The 20,216-nt window shown below is 46.7% G+C and overlaps 1 protein-coding gene across 1 annotated transcript in view; it reads left to right on the plus strand.

Moving 5' to 3' along the window:
• Positions 1-465: 465 nt before the first annotated feature.
• Positions 466-20,216, plus strand: part of dlgap2a (discs, large homolog-associated protein 2a) — a gene marked incomplete at both ends in the record, with an annotated part of 135,105 nt that continues 115,354 nt past the window's right edge. Inside the window, 3 exons of the mRNA XM_084481702.1 lie at positions 466-495; positions 1,424-1,478; positions 1,857-1,904. Coding sequence (XP_084337828.1) covers positions 466-495; positions 1,424-1,478; positions 1,857-1,904 — 133 coding nt within the window. The remainder of the gene's footprint in view (positions 496-1,423; positions 1,479-1,856; positions 1,905-20,216) is intronic.

Consider the following 20,216-nt stretch of genomic DNA (forward strand, 5'->3'; position numbering starts at 1 on the left):
CCTTCCTCTTTAGTGAGCCTTCCAGGGGGCTTCTTATTGGACACAGAAATGTCCTGCACTTGTGCATGTGGTTACCTGTAAAGAGTTTCCCTTGGAGCGGTAGTAGTCAAACAAAGGTTTGGAAGCGATCCAGGAACCATCTCAGCGATCGCCGTACTTCCTGTGGAACAATGAATGCGCGCTTACGGGAAGAGCAATGAGCAATCGGAACAACATCACGAGTCAGATGAGGTCATGTAATCATCAACACAGCCAATCGCACTCTGCCCGGCTCTCTCGTGGCTCCACGGTCTTCAGAGAGAGCCTCCCCTACCAGCTGATACCATGACCGTGCATTAGCTAATGATTATCGTTTCCGAACCGGGGGGATTTGGCGGCGGCACTAATTGGCTGTTGCCCGCACTGCCTCAACTTCCCGGCAGAGACCCTGGGCCACTGATTGAGCACTGGAGAGCAGGCGCTGAAATGTCCCGCTCACAGCAGATCCTCTGCCAAGTAGAACTTTACTGCCGTGTCGACACAACCCTGGTCACGCGCCGACGGAGTGGCGGGGCGGCGGGGCGGCGTGTAGTCTGAGAAGTTAGTCGGTACACGCACGCACGCACACACACACAGGCACACACACACACACAGACACGCACATGCACGCGCACACATACACAGGCGTGCACGTGCACACACACACACACACACACACACACACACTGAGTGCCTTGCTATCTGAGAGACGCAGCTCAACACTTCACCTCGCTCACACTGCACTCACATTCATGTCCGGACCAAGACCATCATAGAGTCATCTCAAGGGTGTAGGAGAAAGTGCTCTGCTGGATGGCTAATATGCTTGATACAAGTGTGTGTGTGTGTGTGTGTGTGTGTGTGTGTGTGTGTGTGTGTGTGTGTGTGTGTGTGTGTGTGTGTGTGTGTGTGTGTGTGTGTGTGTGTGTGTGTGTGTGTGTGTGTGTGTGTGTGTGTGAGAGAGAGACATGGAGACAAGGTTGATTCTGTTGATTCAAGATTAACATTTGGCTTGGGTGTGTGTGTGTGTGTGACCGCTGCTCTGTGGTTGCGGGCCGCACTGCTTGGCTCGATGCTTCTCCCGTGAGCTCCAGCTTATTTTTCTTTCTGTCATGCTGTCCCTAATGTTAATGTCTTTCTCTTTCTCTCTCTGTTTGCCTCTCCCTGATCCCTTTCTCCCTTAATCTCTGTTTCTGTCTCAATTTCTCTCACTCTTTCACACTCTTTCTCACTCTGTGTCTCTCTCTCTCTCTCTCTCTCTCACTCTGTGTGTCTCTCTCTCTCTCTCTCTCTCTCTCTCTCTCTCTCTCTCTCTCTCTCTCATTGTCTCTCACTGTCATCATGTCTCTCTCTGTCCCTGTCTCAATGTCTCTCTTTCCCTCCTGCTCGTTCTCCCTCTTCCAAGGTGTTGCCAGGCATACTGCAGAAGCATTGCTGTATCATACCAGACAGGAACACAGGTAAGTGAGCTGCTTTCAGCCCAGCAGAGGGGCCAACCACAGCCAAAGGACTGCTGAAAAAGTGAGGCAGGAGGCCCATTCGTTAGGCTCATAGAAAAGGCGGATGGGTGGTATGGTGTGGTGGTGGCGGCCTTTGTTACCACTCGGACATGCGGGCTTCTTCTTCTTTAAATGAGCATGTGTGCTTTTGATTTTGCATGCAATCGTGCCACAACGTTTTATGACACCATATTTTAGCATGAGGCGATCATAGCGCAGTGCGTGTGCATCTGTCCCCTGCATCTGTGGCCGCCTCGACGCGTCAGACGGACGGACGGGGTGCTCCGTGCGGGGCGCGGTGTGAGTGTGACGTTGATGGGCTTCCTTACGTCATTGCAGGTGTCAAGAGGTGGCTGATGAAATTGAAGAGCAGAGAGATATACTCAGGTACCCGACCGTAATCACTGCAAATACTGAGAATCCTTTCGGTCGTCTCTTTCGTCCTCCTTTCCATTCTGCGCCGCGTCAAACTTGAGGCGAGCCCACCTTTTTTTTTAGTTTCAATGAGAGGCCATGCATGCAGGCTGAAACCACCATCCATCCCTCCACTAACGTCTCCTACTCAGCATTGGCTGCATTATACACCGGCCCAGGCTCTTGCTTTTCAAACAAATCATCCGTTTAGTAATAAATCCACTTCTGTCACAAGAACACAATCCTTCGACCCCCGACCCGGCCCCCCTCCACAATATGATTTTATTGGTGCACATGAAATAAAATAAACAGCATTTCATACAAGTCTGTCCTTGGGCCGGTCGTGGCGTGTGGCGGGCGAGGCGCGCTGTCTGCGTTCCATCTGGACACTCCAGTCTGGAGATCAGCAAGGCCGTGGCGACCTTGCGGGGGCTACGGCCGAGCAGAAACTTGTAATGAGCTTTGTCCATCTGAAGCAGGGGGGGGAGGAAACTCCCAGTCATCGAAGTGATGGCTGCGAGGCACCACCCGCTGTGAGCTTGATGCTTGACGGGGTGAAGGTGTGTGAAGTGTGAAGGCCAGATACGGTGCGTGTAGGAGGGGAAAATAAGCGACGTCAATACATTTAGGTTTAGTGTCGAGGGGTCTTTGTGCCGTATTGTAATCCACTTTCAAATTGGCGTCCCTTGTTTTGGGTCAGTACAGATCATTAAACGAGGCCACGGTGCTAAATAAGGTGACCGATGACGTGCAGGATTGATTGAGGGTTGTGTGGGCTTAGTTAAATGGTGTGCTGTGATGTAGCGGGCCTGAGGGGGGTCTCGGAATAGGAACAGAATTGGAGAGTAGACAGATATTAAAAGGACACACACAAAACAGCGACCTTATGAAAATGGATGTGAGACGACGGAAGGATGCATCGTAAACTTTTCTGTGATTTTTGTGTGTGCGCGTGCGTGTGTGTGCGTGCCCAAATGGACTTAACTTCTTTGTCCGGACTTCTGAGCCCACCAGCATGTTGCGATGACAACCTTGGTCGTCCATGCACTCGCTTCAGGATAACATTTTATTTTCCCTGCCCCCTCCCGCCCAAAAAAATGTCTGCCTGCGTTCCGCTGATAGATGGTGCTGTCAGGAAGACACATCACTGTGACGCCTCTCTTCAGTACTGGAGCCTCAGTGTGTGAACCAGCCCACTGACTCCATAAACCAAACAACTGCTACCAGTCGCTCCATCCATCACCGGTCACCGGGCCCAGTCGCAGTCAGCAGGGCCACCCTTGTGCTGCGCTTCAGCCCGTATCTCGCTGCCTCGCCTTCTATCCGAGCTGCTGTTCTGGAACGCACGGCCTTGGTGCCCCCACAATTCTGAATTTTGCAATGACTGCCTTGGCATCCTGTTGCCCTGACAACAAGTGCCCGCCATGCTGGGTGAGGTGATTTGGAAGTCTATGTTCTCCCGTTGTTTTAATCACGATGGGCCTGATTGGAAGACGTGGGGCTGTATTTGCATTTATAAACAGATGGCCTAGTTCCTCAGCAGTATCGGACATGGCGGCTCGTTGGTAAGGAGCGGAGCGTCGAGATGTACTGTTTAACACACGAATCTAAGACAGAGATAACAGTACCGTCGCTAAAAGTAGAGAGAGTCTGAGGCAGATAGTTATGAATGGAGTGTGACAAATACAAATCAAGATAGTCTCTGCTGTGATACGATCACCGCGCGTGCGTGCGTGCGTGCGTGTGTGTGTGTGTGTGTGTGTGCTTCAATTTGGGTTTGGTTGTGTTAAGCGCCAGTCGACTGAGCAAGGAGCGCCCTCTGCTGGCCACATTTCCGCTCTCGCCCTCTCACACACTGAACATCGTTTTTCTTTACACATGCTCATCCGCTGGGAGGAGACCCTCTACACAGTGACTGGGATTGTTGAACTCGCTGTATTATTTGCCCGTATTCTTCTTCTACTCCAAATGAATCTACATTCGCCACTCTAAATGCTTATGTTTATCTCTGCCAATCTTCCAAATGATCCTTTCATTCGTGCAACTTATTGTTGTATCTTGGCTTTGTGCATCATGTCAGAAAGAGAAGGCCCTATAGTGTGTTGTAGTAGGGGGACGAGGGGGGATGCATCATTGCCATAGGACAGACAGCATGTGGCTGAACCTCTCTAGCTCGCATGCATTCCGAAAACACACACACAAACACACATACACAAGCAAATATGCACACATGCAAAGAACTACACACAAGCTTGAATTCATATGTACAAACATCCATGCAAACAACCACATGTTCAGACCCCACTCACTCACCCACCCACTTTATTACATACACATACATAGCTTGTTTTGTTGTTACCTGCTGCTGTGCAATCCTAGCTTTCAGTTGAATTGCCAGCAGCACGAAGCTTGGTGACCCTGTTTGTAATGCATAGAACTGGTATTCACGTGGTTCGTACATGCGGGAATTCCCTTTATTGCATCAACTACGTAAGTTGGTGCACACTGCTTTGTAGCTGACAGTGCACAGTAACACAGTTCTTAATTACAACCGTTTATGTAATCCTTTCTAAAGTGTGACTCAGCAGAAATACAGAAAACAGCCATTAGAAGTTGGTATAATCTGAGATCAGCAAGAAATCTGTCACCAGGTGGAAATGCTGTTTTTTGAAATAGTGTTAATTTATGTCAGGCAGAATGAAACCATGTTTATACAGTGTCCTGTTGTCATCCCATTGTGTCATGTGATATAAAAGAAACAAGAAATAAACAAATGCATACAGCCCTAAGAACAACTTGTGACGGGGTACTGTAGGGCTTAAAATACTTGCCGTACTTTTCTTTCCATCACCAGAGCTTTATAGGCCCTGTGCAGTTGAAATCACGTTGTTACTTCAAGAAGGAACCGATTACAGTTCTTAGAGTAGTAATCGTCCAAATTAATTTTTCATGACAGATTCAGTATCTAAAGTAGCTTTTTCCTTTATGAAAACCGAACGTTGTAAGAAGAAATAACACCACCTTCAGCTCCAGCTTTCAAAATGGGGTACAAAACGATGTTGCAGGCTCTGAATATATCACTGTCCTCTTTATCGGCCTCTATGGCTGTTTTACCCACCCTGTGATTTGTAGAGCTGGCGTACACGCAAAGGCAAAATGGGAACCCTCACTCTTCAGCACAATGTGTTTTGTGTATATAAAGTCTCACTTGATTAACTGTCTTAAATTTAAGTCTACACAATGTGTCATGTGGGCCACGTCAAAAACAATGGTGATATCATGTAGGTATCATACTTTACTGTACCCCCAGGGACTAATATACACAGAAAAACATACAATCTATTGCACAACCGCTGGGGCCATGCAGCATACAGCATTGCTATTGACATAGGAGCGAAGAAGGGCCCCATGGTCTGGATGTCCAGCCTGTACCTGGGGTCACACACAAATCACTCACAATGCAACTATGCTTTGTCTCTAACTGGATAGGTACTCCAAGATACCTATGCCATGAGTTGGAATTTTTTCAATGACTATTTTCATGTGTCGTCATGCGTTTTGTAATTAAAATGCCAATATGTTTGAAAAAAATGTCATCAAACTTCTTGAAAAGGGGGATAGAGTGAGGGTGACCACAATCCTGCAGCTGCAGATCAGACATTGCAGCCAAAATACACATTTAGTTACTTTTGTCCTCCATTTTACTTATATTTCTGAGCTCTCCCGCAAGGGTCTGGTCTGTGTCTGTCGTTCTACATCGCTGAGTGCTGTCTGGGCCCCCCCCACCCCCTGCTGTGAATCAGTAGCTGCTCTATTAGCCCGCGTAATTAACAGTCCGTCTGCTGCCGTCTCTCTGAGCAACAGCCTGTCACCGTGGAGCCTCCAGCCCCCTCCTCCGCACACACATGCATACATGCACGCACACACACACACACACACACACACATGCACACGAATGAGCACACACGCAGGGACACATGCACGCATGAGCACAAACACTCAGCAACAAATACACACACACTGATCACACATGCAGGCATGCACACACATACGCTGCATCCAGCCATGTCATACGGTGTGTGCTGTGGTTAAACATACGGCACTGATTGTACACGGTCACAACCTGCTGCACAAAGTTTATTTATACACTCCACACACTGTGTCGTCGTCGAGTGGGCTTTTGTTATCTGGCAAGAGAGATGAATATAGAGGTGGATGTGGGGAGAAAGAGATAAGAGAATGGTGCAAAAGCATCAAGATACAAAGTGTGAAAGATGGAATACATGGGCTGATGACAGACCCGCGAGAGAGGTGGAGGGGGAGAGAGCAGTGAGACTGGGCTTCTCTCGCCCTGCCCCCCGCTGCGGCTGAGCTGGAGTTGAGTCTCTCTCTCTCTCTCTCTCTCTCTCTCTCTCTCTCTCTCTCTCTCTCTCTCTCTCTCTCTCTCTCTCTCTCTCTCTCTCTCTCTCTCTCTCTCTCTCTCTCTCAGCCTTCGCCTCAGCTCAGAGGCGTAGCCACTGAAGTGTTGCAGAAGCAGTGCAGTGCTGAAACATGCCCAGCTCCTCTGAGCCATATCCACTGTCAATAAAGAAAACTCAAATATAAAAGGCACAGCAAAGCGATATGATATAGAGCGAAACATTCGAGTGCTTTCTGATCGCACTGCTGTAGCAAGGAATGGGCTTATAGAGATGTATTCTCAGAAATCAGACTTTAGATCAATATCTTGATTCTGATGTCAGGGGAACGGGTCGTTTACCTTTGTTTCCCTTCATATTGTTTCGACCAATCATGTTGCTGGAGGCAAGGATCTCTAGTCGCGTAATTGGCTAACACAAATCTGGCCAGCAGTACCGTAAAAACATGTCTATAAATGTTTCAAATCAACACTGTGTAGACTGGCTACTGTAGAAAGAGTTTATTCGGTAGGATAACCAGTTATGGTATTATATAGGAACACTCCTGGAGCTGACAATGAGTACGAATGAAACTATAGTCCAAGCTGAAAAAAAATGAAGAAAATAATGGTTCATTTCATTATCATAATCCCAATATGATGAATGAATGAGCAATATCAATTAGCCTGTATTCACACTTAAGTGTAGCTTGTGGTCATTTTTTGTAAAAAAACATTTTATTTTCTAAATATTTATTCATATGGCGAATTGCAAAAAAATCTGTGGCAAGCCCCGGCATGTTATATAGGAGTCCTGCAGATTATCTGTCTGTCTGTCTGTCTGTCTGTGTGCCTGTCCATGACACAATAAAACAGTGAGAGGCATGGGGTAAGGGTGAGGAGAAGGGAGAGGAGCTGCTCTTTGATCCGAGTCCCTGTGATCAGCAGTGCTCATTATTGGATGGATGATGATGGCAGCAGGAGGCGTTGTCCTGGTTTGTTTCTGCCATGTTGACACACATCCGCCCCCCCCCCCCCCCCCCCCTCCATCCCCCGTTGATTTTGCTTGTTCTTTGTTCCTCACGATTGACGAGCAGTAACACACACAAAGGGTGTGTGCACCAGTCAACTAAGCACACATGAGTTTGTGCGTGCGTGTTAATGCATTCTCAAGGAGACCGGAATCAGTTTGTGGGCCATGTTTCTCTACTGAGGGCTGATGGTCCATTTGGCTCTCTGATGCTGAAGAACAATGGACACTATCCAAACACCAGTCAAACACCAGTTTTTATCATATTTGTTGAAATTGTATTTACATCCTGACAGCAAACAAAATAGTCGAATGCTCTTTAGCTGTCGGATCAAGGCTTCACAAGGCTTACCTATTGAATATCCGCTAGCTTTGCCTATTGCTAGGGCTAGCGAGCTAGTCACATGTTTTGGGGAAGTGGCTTTTGAGGGAGGCCTGGAGCGAGGGGTGGGTTTTTTGGTTGGATACTTCAAGTAAAATCTAGTTTGCCCTGGCTGTTTTTTTTTTTTTTCAAATTACCTATCGCAGCTTTAATCGGCTACCAGAACATGTCTCTTTGTGGTGGAGAGCAGGGCAGAGCCCCCTGGGCTGGTAGTCTGTACCAGGAGAGGCACATCAAGGTAAGCAGAAGTTTAAGCTGGAAACATTGATTTAAATTAGATAAAAGGGAGGCGGGGACATGATGGGAGAGGCAATTCAATGCAAGGATATTTGCCATAGTGAGCGGGTGAGTGAGCGAGCAAGTGGAAGGCAGAAGAGTGTGCATCCGAAGGATAGACATAAAATGGAATTAGAAATGGGAGGAACCGGAGATGAGGACTAGTTATATAATAACATCCGCTGTCTCCAGGTAATTGTCTGATCAAATCGGGGTTACAGGGTGACAGTGATGGTAAAATGGTCTTTGCCTAAAGTGAGCAGAGCACACTTCCTGGAATGAACCGTGTGTGTGTGTGTGGGTGTGGGTGTCTCCGTGCAAGCCTTGCCACATAGTATAGCCATCACAGGTGCTTTTCTTACCCTCTGGTTTTTGCTGTTGTGACGGGCATGAATAGAAATGATCAGGGAAACTCAGCGGTTTCTCTACCTCCTGTTGGCTGTTCATGATAGCGCAACAGCTACATGGCATATGGTTCCATTGACATTGGTTGAGTATTATTCCTTGTATCCCATACAATATTAAGGCCGAGTTTCATTATTTGGGTCTTTGTGCTATTCTAAGCACAAAATTGGTCCTGAATAGTTTCTTTTGGCCATAGTATCTTCTTGGTCTGTCACTGCACTGTAGCAGCAATCGCCAAGGCATTGTATCCTCTCATTGGGGGTCGACCCTATATTCAAAAACACAGGTTTTAGGGTTTAAACACATTTCATCACTATTTACGGATCTCTCTTCACAATTTATAGTTTTCTCTCTCCCTCTCTCTCATCCTCTCTCCCCATGCCCTTCACACTAAGCTGTGTGTGTGTGTGTGTGTGTGTGTGTGTGTGTGTGTGTGTGTGTGTGTGTGTGTGTGTGTGTGTGTGTGTGTGTGTGTGTGTGGTTTGCACTAGGTGTGGCCTCCTGCCAATGCAGTGATTAGAACCAAAGTTCCCCATTTGTATCAATCCTCATTATCAGTATGAAGGTTCAATAGTCGGCCCCTATTTGGCAGTCTGCAGCCCTCTCAGACTAACCCAACAGACAGGTGGGTCTGTGCATCTCATTACACAGTGTATGTACCATGTTGAAAATGTGCTATGGATTTGTTGCATGTCATATCTACTGTCCCATATGACGCATGCATCATTATCCATCCCCTGCAGGAGCACCCTCAGTCAAATATGAAACCAGAATCACTCTGGTGGGAATGAAAACAGAAGAAGAGGCAGGGTTATGTTTGATTCAGACACACTGTAAATGGGAAAGTATTTCCCCATGCAAGCAGATGATCAATTGGTTGTGTTTTAGCTTGGGGAGCACACGTTGAATAAATACATAGAGTGTTCTATTAATCTTCTGCTCACCTTGTTCAAGCAGCAGAGTTGAAGGCTTACAGTGGTAATGCCAGCATTGAAAACAATTTACTCTTGATATCCATGTGCAACACACTGCTGCAATACACATCTTGCATTGGCTTATGGATGTCTTAAAGAAAAATCAATCTCTCTCTTTTGGCACATGCCAGAAAAATGATTTTAATTCTCAAGCAACCTTGCTAACTTCCAATGCTGACACATTGGAATCAGTTTATTACAAAGATATGATGGCTAATAAGATTTTTTTACTGTTCCCCTTTTGGAAAACGTGGGAAAATGAGGAACTTCAGGTTTAAAGCCACTGCCTTGTTCAAGGGCAGTTGGCAGGGGTATGATCTAACTCACTTATAAATGTCATCCAAATGAATGAATACATCCTCAAATCAAATCATTACCAAAAAGGAAAAAAATCCACCTCGGAACTGTTCTTATTCCAGCGACCCCACGACAAGATGCTCTCAGGCGAAAGAAAAGAGCAAGTGAGTTTTTTTTTTTCAGAGGAAGTGACATTATCTGTGTATAAGGGCCACAGCCCGCAGCGGTGGAGCCAGAGCGTCTGGAGAGGCTGGCGGTGATTAGATCTACCCACGATAACCTCCCCCTAGCACGACAAAAACAAAGCAGAAAATCAAATGCAGTCAAAACCTGCCTTGTTATGCTTACATCCACCTCCGGTATCCATCTGATGATACCGCGTGGAGGTAGAGGCGAGCGGACAGGTCCGGGGCCCTCGGAGGGACTGGGTGTGGAACAACACACCAATCAAACATTGATTCTTAGTCCCTCTGCCCAAAAAAGGTCAAGCGATCCATGCCTGTCGACGTCCTCCGATCCTTGTGTGATTTGTTCCGAAGTTCACGTCTCAGTAGGTAGACTAGTGTTTTAACGGTCCCGCCTGAATAATTGGGATTGCTCATCCATGCATGGGATGTCAAACAGGCTTTCACAAGGCGGCTGTGCTTGCGTTCTGCTTGGCCGGTGTCATTAAACAGGGGCGTTTGAGCAACGGTTCATTAGTTTTCGTATTAAAGAGACATGTTCAATGCTTAGTGACATTAATACAGACTGTTTTACCAGAGGTTGAAGTCAAGCCGGACCACCTATGGATTTGCTGAGACAGAAGGCCAAGGGTATGTGTGTGTTCTTTCAAACTAATGATTAATCACCTCATTTCTGATCTTTGTGTTTGGAGACTGAGCAGGGTGAGTGCTCAACACTGTTCATTTTGGCTGCTCACTTTTCACATTGACTTTATACACAGAATGCAGTTCCTTATAATAGACCAGTTCTCTTTTTGGCATTTTTTGACATTTCGGTGAAATTGTTGTAACTAAGGATAACGAATACCGAATGCAATTTTCTTGGTGTCTATCTCTACTAGTTTGATTGTCAATTACCGATGTTTACCTCATAAAAAGGACAAGGGGCATCAGACACACACACACACACAGACACGTTTTCCTGTCTTTACCCAGGAACACTGAGGGAGATGGAGAGAGGGAAGGAGAGAGAGGATGACATGAAACATGTTATTGGATCCAATCTTAGCACAGCTGTGTTACCAGGTAACATGTAGTTCCCCTTTTATATTAGTCAACAACAAACTGACTGCGTTTACATGCTGGAGCATAATCGTGTAATGAACGTATTGAATAAAGATAGGATTAATGTAAACAGGTTTATTCGATCTGCTTCGCCAAAAGGATCGTCTCAGGACCAGATTTGTGAAGTCGATAGGATGGCTGGGCTTGAGCCGGTCATAGGCGGCTATCTACCTGCATGTGTACTCGATCGTATCGTATTGCCGGGAGTTTGCGTCCTGCGCATGCTCGAGAATTTCGGCCGGGGATTTCACCCGGAAGTGGAAGGAGACGACCTAATAAATAGTAGTGTTGTTGCCGGAAAGGTCAAACGATACCATGGCTTTGACAAAATCAGCAACGCACTTCTGGACGGACGAGGAGACCCAGTTCATGCCGCACCAAGTGCAAGAATTATACAGTGAAAGATATGTACGCTACGGTTGCCTCGTCAAACTCCTCATACCCCATCTTTGTTTGTATGCTGGCAGATAGTTTGTTGTTGCTTTTACGTAGCCGTGAACCGGAGGTAGCTCTAGTACCACTTGTTGAAAGGGCTACAGCGCCACCTAGCGTAGCGGAGTCAGCCAGTTCTCCATTCTCCATCCACCATTATTCCAATCTGATCCGATGTATGTATACTCAGACAAGTGACAGCCCCCCCGCCGAGTGGCAACATCGTTATATGGCTTAATCCATGATAAGTCGATCTGGTCAGACCATGTAACCACAGTCAATGATGCAACTTCACCAATTATTAGAATCTTGACTTTTTGTAGACTAAGAATTTTAATAAATGGCTGTACATTTGTAAGGGGAGTTACGGGTTAATGCAAAGTATAATTGAAGGTTTTAAGATATTCATAATTCATTGGTTTATTGGTTTATTCCATTACAAATGTTCACGGATTAGGATGGAGGCTCTTTATTTGAAGCTCTATTCATACCGTCATTCCGGGCCTGCCTCAAAGGTTGTATTGAACCCTAATGCAACACAATCATGTCCAATCACCTTAGACGGACTAATGTTCCTGGAAATAGACTTGTGTGTAGATTGCAAATAGCTATCCTTCCCCTTCTTGCTAATAACATCTTGATAAAGGAGCAAACCCTGTTCAATTGTCTTGTGTTCCTATGCCCCCCAGCTGTTTAACAGGGTGAGTAAGCTAATTAAGTCAACCAAATCCCCAATTGATCTTCCCTGCAGGTGCATAGGCCTGGATTTTGAAATTGGTAGCCATGCCGCACAGGTTAAGATCAACGGAAAGGACGACGGAAACTGAAATTGCGTTTGCCACCTTGGAGCATAAGGTTACGACATGTTATAATACATTCGTATGGATAGCGCTGTTCCGGTTTGGGTTTTACTCTCCCTTTGCGAGAGAGGGAGAGAGAGGGCTTGCGGGGAAGCAACATTTCTCCTAGAAGGCAATAAAGGCCAGACAGTCATGAAGACAGATGGAGGTTATCTCCTCAATCTAGTTTGTCCCAGAGGCCTTGCCGGGATCTCCACAGGCTGCTGGGTGCTGGTGGTGTGGCTGATGGGGGGTGGGGGGGGCAGTGGTGGATCCACCACATCCAGGGTGCTCATTAATGGAGCAATAATGATGTTTTAGATTCACACACCTGCCCATCCCTGGATGGATACGCGGACGTTGTGGAGAGAGGTCAGGGAAAAGCCTACGTGGGGAGAAGGAGATAGAGTTAGCTTTCCCGGGGATCCCCTGTGTGTGTGTGTGTGTGTGTGTGTGTGTGTGTGTGTGTGTGTGTGTGTGTGTGTGTGTGTGTGTGTGTGTGTGTGTGTGTGTGTGTGTGTGTGTGTGTGTGTGTGTGTGTGTGTGTGTGTGTGTGTGTGTGTTTTCACTTTTGTTTAACGCAGGTTACCACGACAGCCGCTGGGTACAACATCTGCTGGAGTCTAACTAAAATGATGGCCTCGTGTTAATCACCACCTTTGTCAATTTTTGATGTCGTCGATTAATCACAATAATCACATTACTTCCCAGCAGTTAAAAGATTAACAACTGTATTTCCGCTAAGATGAATAGCATGCCCTTGAAGTGTGTGTGTGTACGTGTGTGTGCTTGTACATGTGTGTGCATGTGCGCGTTTGTATGCGTGTGTGTGTGTGTGTTCTTCCATCCATGCACAAGCACATAATATGAGTTTCACAATAGCCGAGAAGGAATAAAATGTGTGTGAATAAAACTCAACAGTTTTTTTACTATATCCCTACCTACCTGTCATGCCGTACAAGCGCAGAACCGCTCATACATCATTATCAGCTTAATGTATGCAGTCCGCGGTGCATGTGGTCAAGGTTACGCCTAGCGACGCGCCTGCACAGCAGCGCGCGCCGCGCCGATATCTTGGCAGGGGTGGGGGGGCGTGGATGTGGTGGCCCTGGCCATTATGCTTTCGTGGTTAGCGGCGGCGAGGCTAAGTGTCTCATGCATCAGACGCGGAGCCGCGCGGCGGGCCGCTGAGCTGACAGGTATTACATCTCAACTTGAGAGAGGGATTGATGGCATCGCTGTTTGCCGCACGCCGGCCAGAGAGGGCTCCTGCATACGGACCCCATCACGGGATGGGGGGGGGGGGGGTGAGGCATGGAGGGGTTTGGATGGACAGAGAAACACACACACTGACACCCACCTGAGGGTAGGACTGAAGATAAGAGGGGATTACCAGGAGGGAGTGGTGTGGTTCAGCCGTCTCCTGCGGTTAACTCAATGTCCTGCCTTTAACGGCTTTACACTCATCTGTGGGTTCCAAACCTTTTCATTTTTTCTTTTATCATTTTGATTCCATGTGGGAAAATGGTGATCGCTCTTGGAAGTAATGGCCCTTCAAACTCAAATGAAATGCAGTGGTGGTGCTAATGAGTGTAGGGAATGGCACATTTCAGTTAAATGTCACAGTAGTCTTGACCCAATGTGCCTTCACTCTCGGGGCTGGAAGAATCATTTAATGAATGTCCTCAGCGCGGTTCAACAGAATTAAAACCGAAGACACCTCCGCACTTGGTCGTGGATACTTCCTGTTATCCAAGGGCACTGTCCCCGTCTCTCACTCTCTGTCTGTCTGTCTCTTTCTTTCTCTCTCTCCATCTCTGTCTTGTCTCACTCCCTCACCGTCTCTCTCTCTCTCTCTCTGTCTGTCTCTGTCTTTCACTCTCTCCATCTCTGTCTTGTCTCACTCCGTCACCGTCTCTCTTGCTCTCTCTCTCTCTCTGTCTTCTCTCTTTCTCAGTCTTTCTCTCTCTGCGTGTATAGGGGTACGTAGAGCGTAAAGTGTTGGCGGCAGTGTCTCTGAGTCGTCTGGAGAAGACAGGCTCTCTCTGGGGCGTCCAACTTGCAGACAGATTGATAACAAGGGTACTGGAAGAGACACATTACACGTGTCTGTGTGTGGGCTCACTTGAGCAGGGTTATTTCTTTCTCTATTTCCCCAAAAGACCCCAACTGAGCTGTCACAGCCTCTATGTGTTATGACACTCTGCTCCACACGTGAAACCAACACATTAATACGTGTTGGTTTCACTTCTGTCTCAGTGCAGTTGAACTTCTGCGTGAGTCCAAGAGATGGTGCTGTGCCCCATAACAGGCGAGGTAGTGTGGGAACGAACGGCATCTACCCGCACACGTCATATTCATAAATTCAAAGCCTGAATAACATGAATGGCTATTTTGTGTCTATTGCGATCCGCGAAGGATGGTTAGGCCCCAAACGAGTGCATTCCCTCCACAGTATTCATACCGTTGAAGTGGTTTGAATTTGTACCTTTCGCAGTGATTGAGTAGGTGGCAGTCGGTGGCAGGCCAAGAGGGGAGATCCAGGAGCCCAATTATATGACTCCAACTTGCTTGTAAAAAATGTATTTTGAGAGAGTTAGAGATGCTGATAAGCTGCAGCGTTCACCTGTTCAGCATGCAGCTGGTGTGCTGGGCCAGTCAGCTTATCTTGCGGTCAGTACCTGGCCAGCGCTGGATCTCTGGCAGGCGCAGCAAGGCCTGGATGCCGGGGGATTTACATAACGATTTCCCTCTGGCTCGGAGCCCCATCATTGTGTGTGTGTGTGTGTGTGTGTGTGTGTGTGTGTGTGTGTGTGTGTGTGTGTGTGTGTGTGTGTGTGTGTGTGTGTGTGTGTGTGTGTGTGTGCGTCAGCGTGTGTGCGTGGGTGTGGGTTTGAATGTCCCTGTGTGTGTGTTAGTGTTAGTGTATGTGTGCGCACAGTGTGTCACAGTGGGTGAGTGATATGTAGCCCTGCAACATTGAATATGGGTGCAATCGCAATGAAGTAGGCTGGTGCCTGAGCCGAGTTGCCACACACACACGCACACGCAAACGCACATGTACACGCACAAATACACACACACACACACACACACACACAGAAACAAACACACACAAAAACAAACACATAAAAATACGCTGCACACATATTTGGACAGATTCTAGCAGCCTTCCTAAACACTGCAAGGTCAACAGCATCAGAGAGCAAGTTAAATATAAACAGGCATTCAGTCTGGTGTGAGAAGCTCACGGGCAGAGGGGGACAACAGGGTAACAAGTAGACAGACCCTAAATCGCTGCTGTCGACATTGATTCACTGGGAGGGTTGGGGGGGGGGGGGGGGGTGGGGGCTGGGGGGGCTGTAAATATGCAAATAATCCTGCTATGAATAGAAAAGCATGAATTTGTTTTTTTTTCCCTAGCCAAAACAAACAATGTGAACAGTACCGCTCACCGCTCTGCGTTATTACCCGTAGGCCGAGACAGACACCAAGCCGAGAGTTATTACGCATTACCATCTCTCCGCCACGGCCGCCACGTGAGGCCGCTGTGTCTTCCGCAGCCTCCCTCCTTGTTATTCATAGTGTTGTCCATCGCACATCAGGGCTCTCTCTCCTATCGGCGTATTACCTGGGTACGGCGCGGGCGTGCGAGATTGCGGTAATTAATCAGAGCGAAGGACACCCTTTATTACAGTCAGGTTTGGCAGTGGCCAGGGGTGACCCCGACTGGGGAGGGCCTCACACGGGTGAAAGACAATTTGAATACCTTAATTAATAATAAAGAGGTGCTTCGTAACACAGCCCCGCTTTGCCCGGAGGATAGCCTGGAAGTGGAATGAGAAGATGTTATGCAGAGCAAAGGCAAAGTGTTTTCCCTCATGTTCAGATATGTCTTGTATTAGGAAGGCTTAGAATACCCAATGCAACAAAGTTATGGTTTAAAAAGTTAAGTAAGAACTTTACTTTTTTCACATTGTGAATAAAGATCAGTGTGTTCTCCCCAGATTTAATCCCACTTTGCCCATCAATTGTTGCTGTTGGTGGTGGTGGTGGTTGCTGCTGCTGTTGGGCTCTAGTGCTGCATCTCCCACCGGTGGAGGAATTTGGGGGAACTGCTGAGGTGTGGAGAATGTATTCCACAATATAATTGTGCATACACACACACACACACACACACACACACACACACACACACACACACACACACACACACACACACACACACACGCACAGACACACACGCACGCACGCACGCGTGCACACACACACGCGCACGATTCTCAAGCCGCTCCTTGTAATGGAATAAGTGTCTATATAGGGGCAAATGTGAATGAATGAATCTGCCATAACCTACCCATACTGGCAAGAAGCCCAGAGACAGAGGGACAAAGAAGAGGTGTGTGTGTGTGTGTGTGCGTGTGTGTGTTTGTGTCTGCGTAAATCCTTTAGAACAGATCATATCAAAGAAAGACTCTTCGCCCTCCCTTGCACTTCCCTCTCTCCTCCTCCTCCTCCTCCTCCTCCTCCTCCACCTTCATGAGGGCGGCACACATCCACCCTGGCCCTTTGCCATCCTGACCTATTTACATAACGCCTCTTGTTTCCACGCGTTGCCGTGGGACGCCGAGGGGGGGCGGGGAGCCGTGCAGCCTCCCGGACTCTCTTCTTCCTCCTCAGCCTCCCGAGGACAGCGTCGGGGGAGGTCAGGCTCCATGCATTATGCAGTCCTCATCCTCCAGCCTCACCCTGCCTCCCACTCTCTCTTCTCCTCTGTATTTGGGCAGGCGGGTCTCCGTTCTCCCTGCAGGAGGCAGAGCGGTGGTCTCTCTGAGCGTGGCCAGCGCCACATGGCTCGTCATCATACTTTCACAGTCCCGCTGTCTGTCTGTATTTGTCTGTTTGTCTGTTGTCCTTTCTGTCCGTCGGTCATTTTTGTGTGTCTCTCTCTCTCTCTCTCTCTCTCTCTCTCTCTCTCTCTCTCTCTCATATTAGTTTTGACCTTAAAAGGTGGCAGCTTCAATTGCGTGCCAGTGACCTTTTGACACGGTTCCTTGTGTTATTTTACGGCGTCTGGCAATATGTGGCAAACGGCGAACTCAGCAGAGATATGAAATTGGAGGATTACAAGAGGGCCCTTGGAGGGCCGTCCCCTGTTATCTACACTGCAGTGAAAAAGGCTTTGGCCGTTTAAGCCCCACAGCTTTTTATCGACGCGTAACTTTTCTTTACTCTAATAAGTGATACAGGGGCAGAGAGAGAGAGAATAGTAAAGTTATGTCCCCTGCAGATCTGACCTCAGTTCCATCCCTCACCCGTCAGTCCTGGATATGAAACAAACACCTTCTTACACTTTTCAAAACCTTTTTTTTGTGAAAATGTTTTTGCTGTTTGTGCAATACTTTGAATGTTGTGGCATGCTGCATGCCTGTTGCCAATTGTGTCGTGGGCAGCCAAATCCAGGAGAGAGAGAGAGAGAGAGGGGGGGGGGCAGGAAGGGAGAGCCAGCATACGTCAGATAGAGAGAGAGTGAGAGAGAGAGAGAGGCTGAGGAGACAGAATGTGTGGAGGAAGGCCGGTCTCTCAGGAACAGCCTGAATGTGTTGGACAGCACTATGGGAGAGGAGGCTGAGACATTGGAGCGCAGATCAATGCCGAAGCGGTACCCCGCCAATTCACATCTCCGGGCGCACACAAGCACACTTTTTTTAAAAATTTAAGTCACACAAAAACGCCAAAGTGAAGCTCTATCTGGTACCCCGCTTCTATCGGAGCATATTTCAGGACGGCTTCTGATATGCCAACTGAGATAATCAAGGCTTAAAACTAACATGCTAGGAACAGAGAGCCAAGAGATATGCATAGCTTACTGCGGCCCTATGCATCTTTTATGTGTCATTTCTCAATAACACATGGAGGGGGGGGGGGATGAGACTGAAACAAAATCTGCGAACACTTGTCATGGTTGGCTTCTAGCACACAAGATAAAAGCGACCCCATTGATATAATAGATACTGGCCAGTGGAGTATTCTGTTAACACACTGTGGCGGATAGCCTGCGTTAGCAGGAATATAGACAGGAATATAGACATTGGGGCTGGGATTGTCCGAGACCAAAAGGTTCACACTGGCTTCTAGTGCCCATGCCGTCATTCTGTTTTCCCAAAGATTGTGATCCGTTGAGTCTGGTCAATTTTAATCACACCTAAATGTTTCATACAGTTTGTCTGATGTAATTATAAACAGCAAGCTTTTACTTTTGTATCAAAAAAAGTCGATGAACTTATTCATCGGCACGTTTGATGTGACGTGGAAATTGAAATCATCCCCTCCAGTTCATCAGTGAACCACTCTATTACACAGTGTAATAATTTCTTCCTCCTAATTCATCAACCGGCTGCTAAATGAGTGTTTACTTCTTGCATGTTTAATGGCAATGCCAGTGGATCCTCTCTTAAGAAGTCACACAAGGGAAGTCACAATGGTGTGACGACCTTGTGGCGGTTTTATCTAGTCATTTATCCACTAATCCATGAGGTACAGCACTGCGCAGGAGCTCCTAAATTATGGAACAGCAACACGAGTACTCTGGGTGCAGTTAGATTTTTTTTCAAGTCATGTTCTGCCAGAAAACCCCTAATTAGGCCGGAGAATAAATGGCTCCCTGGAAATACCCGGGCTGTGTTATGCTAAATGTGTTATGTGCTACCTTCGGTTAGCTTAGGTATATAAAGATGTCATAGCCTGAAATGAATAACTGATGTTCATATGATCAATCAAAACATAATGCAATAAAACAGCCCAACTTGTTTATTTATTTTATTTTACGTTTATTTGACAGGGACAATGCACAATATATAATTGGGCCAGATTTTAGCCACAAGGATAATTTACATCTGTTGTCCCTGGACAGGAGTTGATGTTATAAATCAAATTACAACAAGTAATGAGTTGGGACAATGACCCAAACACACGACACAATAAGTTGGGACAATGACCCAAACACACATCACAGTGATACAGAGTAATAAAATTGAGTAATGAAAAAAAAAAACATGAAATGAGATGAAAATAAACACAGAGACAAGAATCAATGACTAGAAATGTTCACAACGTTGGTTTGCTTTCAACCATTTCTTAAGGCCTAATTTAAAGGTGGTGAGTGTGGCACTTTGTCTAATACTATCAGGGATGCTATTCCACATCCCTGATGTTTTCACTGAGAAAGCGGTTTGGCCAAAGGTAGAATGCCTAAACACACTTGTGCAATCCCCCCTTGATGATGCTCTTGTGGTCCCTTGTGGGTCTACGAAGGCTCACAAATTGTTTAAGGGGTGGTGGTGCAAGATTATTAATAATTTTGAAAAATAAACAGGTATTTGAAAGGAAAAGAAGATTGTCCAAAGTAAATAAACCATACTTCTGTATGATAGTACAGTGATGGTAACTGTAAGATTTTTTTTGTCCAGAATTTTGCTTGAGACCAGGTGGTCAAGCAATATGAGATGTGTGTTAAAATCATAGAATGAAAATAAAGTATAGCTGCCTCTGTAGTCATCTGATTTCTAATCAGCTTTGAGTCGACAATGACCCCTAAGTATTTAAAGTCATCTACTACTTGGAGTTTTTGACCCTTAACAACTATGTCAGGCTGTTGCGTAGTACCTTTTCGTGAATAAAAGTACATGCAAACAGTTTTTGAAGTGTTTAATGTTAGACAAGAGTAATCCAGCCAGTTTACTATTTTGTTAATTGCTTCTGTGAGTTTGTATGCCGCTTGTTGTTTTGTCTTTGCATGAACATAGATAACGGTGTCATCGGCATACATTTGGATGTTAATGCCTGGGCATACTGAAGGATATATCATTAATATATATACTGAACAATAGTGGGCCTAGGATTTAACCTTGAGGCACCCCTATTGAACAGATATTTTCTTTGGAAAATGTGCCATTCATTTTAGTG

This window comes from Micromesistius poutassou, assembly GCF_964030765.1.
Source record: "Micromesistius poutassou genome assembly, chromosome: 17".
NCBI lineage: Eukaryota > Metazoa > Chordata > Actinopteri > Gadiformes > Gadidae > Micromesistius > Micromesistius poutassou.